Source organism: Canis lupus, chromosome 9 (genome assembly GCF_003254725.2).
Source record: "Canis lupus dingo isolate Sandy chromosome 9, ASM325472v2, whole genome shotgun sequence".
Lineage (NCBI taxonomy): Eukaryota > Metazoa > Chordata > Mammalia > Carnivora > Canidae > Canis > Canis lupus.
In genome coordinates, this window is record NC_064251.1 from 45,450,142 (window position 1) to 45,458,030 (window position 7,889).

Sequence of the window (7,889 nt, forward strand, 5' to 3'; positions counted from 1 at the left end):
GACTTGACAGCAGCATCTGGGCAGAGTCCCGGCACTCAGGCATTTTGCACCATCATTTCAAGTGGCGTTTGCTTAAAGTAGAGAGATTAGGATGAATTGGAGGGGACTCAGACATCATGTCATGCAGGGCCGCCTCCTGCCCCTCACTTAGAGCTTAGGACTGTGACACCCAGAGGAGCTGATTTGTGATGGGAACAACTAAGGTGTGAGGTACCTTGTGATAGAGAAATGACTGCATAATTTTCCCTTTGGTCACATGGGCATCTCTCTTCAAAAAGCCAAATCATGACCATATCCTGTTGATTCATTAAATCAAATTAAACTTCTTCAAGCAGCCCTTCCTTTGTTCTCTCAGATAAAACCATTTGATGACTACAAAGGAGAAGGAATTGTCACTTACTGGCTTAATTTCTGGAATCACCTGGGTCTCTCTTCAGAAGGGGACACTGGGGATGTTCCTGTAAGCCTGCCCTCAGAGACAACCACCTCCAGCCAAGCACCTCCATTCCACCACCACATGGCCCATTCGTGAAACTCTTGGACATGCCTCTCTGAGTCGCATCAAAATGTTCAGATAGGGGATCCCTGGGTGGCGCAGCGGTTTGGCGCCTGCCTTTGGCCCAGGGCGCGATCCTGGAGACCCGGGATCGAATCCCATATCAGGCTCCCGATGCATGGAGCCTGCTTCTCCCTCTGCCTGTGTCTCTGCCTCTCTCTCTCTCTCTCTGTGACTATCATAAGTAAATAAATAAAAATTAAAAAAAAAGATTATAAAAAAAATGTTCAGATAGCTCTAAAAATTCCCCAACGAGGAATTTCTGAGGTTCTGCTAATTCCATTAAAACTTCAACATCATTCTGCCCCCACCGTCACCACTTCACCCCCTTAGTATATGTTTCTTAAGCAAGAACCTGAAAGAAATGGGTTGAGTGTCTATCTGTGCTGCTACTACATTTCTGGAATGTCCCACGTAGATCACCAGAGTGCTGAGCAGACTTTTGATTAATTGTGAAGCAGTCTCTATCTGTTTTTATTCAGGTTCAGGGAAAAAAAAAAAAAAGAAAAAGAAAAACCCATGCACAAAATAGCTTGCTTAGTTTGCACCAGCCCCACTAGGACCTGACTCTCATTGGTGCTGGTGGTATGAAAACCACCACTGGGCATCAGTGGCTCCACACAAAAGCAAGGAGCAGGGCAGAGTCAAAGCTGTGTACTTCCCTCCACTGCTGAAAACCCAAACACTAATGCCGCTCATACTGCCCCTCCGTCTCATTTAAACATAAATCCCAGTGTTGTTTTCTTAGACATTTTCCCTATGTAACTGAAAGCAAAACACATTAAATATTTGATCTAGTCTTACCATGATGAGAGCTAGCAGGCTCATAAATAATCCATTGACCTGGTTCATTTTTCTGGACAAAATAGATCATAAAAATACACACACACACACACACACACACACACAAAGCGTTTGTAATGTCTGCCTCTTAGAAATTCCACCCCTCTCAAGTTCTTCAGAACCCCAACTGAAAAAGAAATTCTTTATGCAAAAAGACCCAGTGCAAAAGGAAACGTGCTCCTTTGCGTTCTTTAGCTCCACAGAGTGTTTTCCAAGACATATTTAAATGCACACATTTTTCTTTAGCAACACTAAACATTTTTTCTTAACACACTTCAACGGCTGGAGTCTGAGTTTCCCATAAATTCTGAATGGCCCGGGAGGCGTTTGAGCGGTGCCTGGGCTCTGCCGGCGGAAACCACCGTCCCACTTAAGCGTCGTTCAGAGACTTCTCTAGATACCGGGCATTGATGTCAACCAGACCCTCCCTGCAGAAACGCCTCGGCCGGGCCGCCTGCGCGCCGCGCGCTGACCCAGGGGCGCGCAGAAGCCGCGACTTCAGCTGCAGCAACTTTCCCCCCGCGCCGGGCAGCGCTCGGCGTGCGGCCGCCTCGCAGGGTCTTGCTCCGGTACCGGCCTCGGAGGAAGCCCCCCACCCTCGGGAGGCGAAGGAGCCCCCGCGTCCGGGGACCGCTCGCCCCGCGCCCCCGCGGCCGCCCACCCACCTGCCGGGAGTCGGTGCGGAGGCTGGTCCGCGGCGCTCCGAGGTGGGGCGACCCTCGCGCCCTCGAGGCCCGGGGGCGCGGCTGCCTGTGCGGAGCTGGCGCCCGAGCGGCCGTATTTGTACTCTCCTTCCCTCACATGGTCTGATCTCTAGATAGCCGCCGCCAAAGAGCTCTTTAAGAATTTTTGCGTCACTTTGAGCCGCAGAAACTTTACATTTCCGCGTGGCCGCGGCTCGGCGTTCCCCCGGGGTGGGGTGGGGGCGCCCGGGGCGCTCTCCGGGTGGGGGAGGGGCCGCGCCTTGCAGGGGGGCTCGGGGGGTGGCGGGGCCCCGGGGGACGTGAGGAGGCCCCCCCGCTCCCTAGAGGGGCCAGCGCGCTGGGAACGGGGGAGCCCGGGGCCAGCGGGGGCGCTGGCGGAGGCCGAGCCGAGCCAAGGATCCCAATCTCCTTGCTCTCACCTTGCGGGAGAGGGGGCCGCCCCACAGCCCGCAGGTCTAGTTCCGCCCGCACCAGTTGCCCCCAAAATTATGTTTGGGATCCTGCTAAAAATCACTCCTTCAGAGCGATCTTTCTGGACCACTGACACCCCATCACCTCCTCCCGCCCCCCACCCCGGAGTCCTGCTCTATTTCTCTCCCCAGGACTTAGCGCCTGGCAGTCCTTGAGCTCATCTGCCCCCCACCCGCCCCCGTCCCCCGCCCCGGGACGTGCGCTGGGCCAGAAGGGACCTGGCCATCCCCAAGGCCTCCAGCAGTGCCCAGCTTAGTGGCTCACACCAAATACTTGCAGACAGAAGGAATGAAGGCATCCGTTCCCCTGTTAACTAGCCACACTTCAAAGCTGTATGGGAACAGCGTCTGGCTAGTGAGCGGCCCAAGCGGACATGCCCGTGGTCGTTGCTAGAGTCGATAAGGTGCTACGATATCTGCATTATCTGCGGAGGTTCAACAGGAGCTTATTGTTTTGAACCAATGTGAAAATACTGCTTAGATTTTAAAAAAAATTTTTAAACTTAAGTTTAAAAATGAATTTCATGTTATTTGTCGGGTTACCTTTTCAGTAGATTATTGCAGTTTTGTTTTGTTTTGTTACATTTTGAAAAGAACAGATGGAGTCCTTGCTTTGGGGTGTCCCTGAGGCAGAGATAAGAGGGCTGGGACTAGCGCCTCGCGCTCCTCCCAAAGGAGGCCAGGGCCGGAGCAAAGCTGAAGGAAGAAAGGAATTACAAGCTTGCAGCCCCTATGCACTTGGAGGTATGGAACCCACGAAGCTGAGCATGCACTCAGCCGGGCTGAGCAGGTGTCTGCGGGGAGCAGGTGGGTTCCCCAACCTGGGAGCCGTCAGTGTGAGGCTTTGGCGCCACCTAGACATCAGGGTGGCAATTACAAGGCAGCCGGGCCGCTCTGGTGAGCCGCGGGCGAGAAGCGCTGCGGAGCCAGGCTGGTGATTCCTGGGCAAGCTTGGGAACTTCATCTCGGGCCAGATCCCCGGGCGGCAGGGGCCCGCGTGGGCACCTCCCCCTTTCAGGCGAACAAGTTGCTGTCCCCCTCCCCCCCGGGTTCTCCTTGGCCTTCTTAAACTCGTGTGTAAGAGCAGTATGGGTAAGGGGCTAAGCAAACACAGGGTGTCGTTCCAAGGAGGGAGCAGGGCAGAACCGGGAACGAGAGTGCGAGGGGGCCACAGGCTGTGGCAGCACTGGGGGTGACTTTAGGCTCCACCGAGTCTGTCCTCCACCTTGATTCCAACGTGGCTTGTAACACTGCTCCACGGCCCCACCAACCACTCCACTCCTGGCCTTCTTCCTAGATCCCAGTAGGATTTCTGGCCAGCCAGCCCAGGCCGCTCTGGGTGGTGCCTTCTTTGGTGCGGTGCTGGCCTGGAGAGTGGGAAGCCCCGGGCCTGGGTTAAATCTCGGCTCTGAGCCCTTACTGTCCTGTCTATGTGAGTTTGCTCCCACACAGGGTGAGCTCCTTTACGTCAACCTGTCTGCCCTTTGGGTCCCTTATGTGTGAAATAGGGATTCTGTGAATGGTGGGCACCACCCAGCTGGGGGGTGCGAAGAGGCTGACAGTTGCATGGCCCAGCTATGCACCTCTCCTCCCGAGAGATGCTTCCCCCATCCTCCTCCTTCAGCCTTGGACCACCCAGGCCAGTCTTCTGTCCTCTTGCTCCCTGGCTAAGGGGACACTACCAGAAAAAGACGTTAGACTTTACCCAGACTTACCTTCTCTCGTTCCTTACTGCCTCCCTGGTGGAGCCCACACAGAACTGTCCCACACAGCCCATCCTCTCTCTAAACATGGGCTTGCTCTTCCACTTGTCCCTGTGGGTGCCACCCTACAAACACTGCTTAGCTTCAGCCGCCCCTGAATCCAGCCCGTCTCTCCTCCCTAGGGTGACCCCTTCCCCACCTGCTGCTGACTCTTTGCCGCAGCTGCCCAGGGATCTCCAGCAGCTGGCTGTCTCCCTGCTTCCCCCTGAGGGTGGGCTCCCGCAGCCCTGCGCCCTGCCCGGCTGCCCGTCCCCATCCCAGCGCCTTCAGGCCTGGGCACCTGCTCGTGCGGGCACAGGAGCGCGGAGGCTCTCCCGTCAGAGCCACGCAGCAGGGCAGAGCTGACGTGGACGCCGTGTTCCGGGGAAGGCTCCCGGGGCTCGCCCGACCCAGGCCAGGGATACCCCAGGGCAGCTGGGGGGCGCGGGGCGCAGGCAGGGCCCTTGGAACAGAAGGAAGGAGGCCGGGAGGGAGGCGGAAGTCAGAGCCTGGAGGAGGACCTGTGAGGCTGGCGCCTGGCCGGCGTGGAGGGGGCACGACGGCGCCGCCCCAGTGCCCGAGCCCGGAGCCCGGAGCCCCGGCCGCTCCGCCGCGATTGCTCCCGGGCTCCGGCTGCTGCAGGGCGCACGCAGCCCGCCGCCACCGGGAGCACCGTCTCTGGGCGCCTCGAGGCCCCGCGAGCCCTTCCCCTGCGGAGCCAGACCAGGAACAGCGCCGAGGCCAAGCCCCCTCCTGCAGGCCTGGGGCCGTCCGTCCCTCGGCCTCTGTTGTGGTTAACACAGTCATGGAAAGTCCGGCCCACGCCTCTGGGCCTCGCAGCGTTCGCGCCCTCGCAGTTCAGCCTGCGCCATCCCTTCCGAAGCGCCCCGTCCCGTGACTGGCGGGGAGGGGACAGCGTTGGCCCCTCTGTTCGCGTCCAGCCACGTGCAGAGTCCAGAGCCCCGGGGCGGGATCTGCGGCGTCTCCCCCTCAGAGGGCCGGGCCGGTCCCCAGCGCCGGGCTCCCCGGATCCCGAAGAAACAGGGAAGGGCCTCGGCCGGGCAGCCCCATCCCGAGCGCCAGCAGGGCCCCGGGAGGGCGGCGCGCCTGGGACGTTGGCTCCCGCTCAGCCTTGAGGAAGGTGCTTTGGTCACCTTTCCGGGCCCCTCCTTTCCCAGCCCTTAGCAGCCTCCTGCGTTTGATAAACAAGCCCTCCCGTTGTGACAACCGTGTGTCATATCTTTGAACTGGGATGTTTGATCTTCCTTCCTTCCTTCCTTCCTACGGAATTCCCTCCTCAGGCGGGAAACCCCCTGAGCTGGGGGCCACCTTCTGGACGGGGCTGGTTTCTCACCCTCTCCCTTGGCAGAGGAGTCTGAGCCCAGAGCAGCACGAGCCCCAGGAAGGGCCCTGCTGCCCTGTGGGCCCCACCGGGTATCTGTAACCCCGTCTCGCCTCCTTGCCTGCCCGGGCCGGGGCTCTGAGCTCCCGAGGGAGGGGGCTCCAGTCTCTCCCCGCCTCGCCCACAGCAGGCCCCGGAAGCCCCCCTGTTGCCAGGGAGCTGAGTTCGGAAGTGCTTTCTGCTCTTGACAGACTGGGAGCACCACTGAAACCAGGGCTCCAGGTAAATCCTGGCACAGCCCACAGTGGAGGGCCACACAGCTGGTGGAAAGAGGGAGGCAGCTGATCGGGGCACATCTGGGAAGTTCACAAGATTTACTGTTTTTGTTTTGTTTAAGATTTTTATTTATTCATGAGACACAGAAAGAGGCAGAGAGAGAAGCAGACTCCCTGCAGGGAGCCTGATGTGGGACTCGATCCCACGACTCTGGGATCAGGCCCTGAGCTGAAGGCAGACGCTCAACCACTGAGCCACCCAGGTGCCCCAAGATTTACTGTTAACCGAGGGGGGAAAAAAGCCGAGCATAGAGCAGGTGCTACTCTGTTTGTTGGGCAGGGGGAGGCTGATAATGTGCATTGAAATCAAAGTATATACAGGTGAGGAAGAAGAACAGGGAGGAGGAGAACACGAAGGGAGAGAGAAACAGAGGGAAAGCAAGAAGGCAGGAAGACATCACAGGAGCCCCAGCCTTGCCTCGGAGCAGGGTACAACCTGGAGGTGTCCCCAGGGCCGTGGCTCTGCCTCACGTGGTTCAGACTGATTCTTCCCCAAACGGGGCCAAGTTAATCAGCACCATTATAAATCCATTTCTTCCCTAAGGAAGGGGGCAAATATTTGCTCTAACTTACTAGCAAGGATGTAGCGAGCTGAGAGGTGAAGTTTAGGGCTTCGCTCAAGATGAGACCAAAAGGTACATAATCTTTTTGGATCACCTGTCTTGTGCTTCCAGCCCCTGAGGTGGGTCACCCCTCCAGCCTGTGCTCCTACTGCCAGTTTTCCATCGCCGGTTTAAGATTATAAAACACTCACCCTCTCTTTGGCTTTTCTTCCCTTCTAGGAACTTCAAGGTAACTTGTGCCTCTGTGTGTAGAGAGGTTTTCCCTTTGTCTCTTCTTGGTAATCTGGCCACCCTCATCCACCAGCCTCATTGAGGTCTGTAGTCACTGTGGTTAGAAGTGAGTATAGAACCAGTCAGCATTTTTTTCCTTTGCCAACATTCAAGCCATTTGTAAGTGTATGGCACTTACTAGAAGGTCTCACTCATAGAAAGCCACCTTTTCCCCTGGCTTGTGTATAAACACCTGACTTTCCCAGCAAAATGATCAACCCTAGAGAGGAGGGAATTGTTTGGACCTCAGAGGCCCTGGCACAATACTGGATGCGTTGGAGAAGCTCTGTGAGAACTGATCATTGATAAAAGCTACCATTTGGGGTGCTGGGTGGCTCAGTCAATCAAGTGTGCCTTTGACTCAGGTCACGATCCTGGGGTCCTGAGACTGAGTCCTGTGTAGTGTCAGAGGCTGCTTTTCCCTCTGCCCTGCCCTCCCCCACCCCCTTAGGCTCTCTCTCTCTCAAATAAATAAAAACTTTTTCTTTTAAGATTTATTTTTTTCGTAAGACACACACACACAGGCAGAGACACTGGCAGAGGAGAAGCAAGTTCCCTGCGGGGAGTCTGATGTAGGACTCGATCCCAGGACCCCAGGATCATGGCCCAAGCCCAAGGCAAATGCTCAACCACTGAGCCAACCAGGCGGCCCTAAATTAAATCTTTTTTTTAAAAAAATAAAAGCTACTGTTAATGGGCATCTACCAGACTCATTCTACACATTGTCCTTTGTCCTTCTCCTACTTTATAGGGTAATATGCAGTATAAACTCTTTGGTTGTATTTTGCTGTAAACGTCTTTAAAAATAATGGACAGTTTTCATCCTTTTCAAGCTGAAAGTTTTCATATTTAATACACTTAAAAATATTATTTTCCAATAAAAGTGGTAGGAAGACCAAGGCTCAAAGAGGTTCCATAACTTGTCCGTGGTTACACAGACAGTGGTAAAACCAGACTGAGTCCAAAAGCCCTGCGCCTCCCATGGTGCTGGGCTGATTTGAAATGAGAAAGGTAAAAGCAGTGAGAAAAGTGACATAAAACTTGGCGGGTTTTCCCTCTTTTTT

The 7,889-nt window shown here is 55.8% G+C and overlaps 2 protein-coding genes across 2 annotated transcripts in view; both read right to left on the minus strand.

The window, feature by feature from the left end:
* Positions 1–2,218, minus strand: part of SLC6A4 (solute carrier family 6 member 4) — a 38,327-nt gene extending 36,109 nt beyond the window's left edge. The window contains exon 1 of the mRNA XM_025476232.3: positions 2,065–2,218. The gene's annotated coding sequence lies outside the window, so the exon portion shown is untranslated. The remainder of the gene's footprint in view (positions 1–2,064) is intronic.
* On the minus strand, positions 1,770–5,122 carry LOC125755687 (translation initiation factor IF-2-like). The gene is made up of 3 exons (XM_049113790.1): positions 4,476–5,122; positions 4,047–4,240; positions 1,770–2,236 (listed from the first exon to the last, which is right to left on the minus strand). The coding sequence occupies exons 1-3, from the start codon at positions 5,120–5,122 to the stop codon at positions 1,770–1,772; spliced, it is 1,308 nt and encodes a 435-aa protein (XP_048969747.1).
* Positions 5,123–7,889: the final 2,767 nt, after the last annotated feature.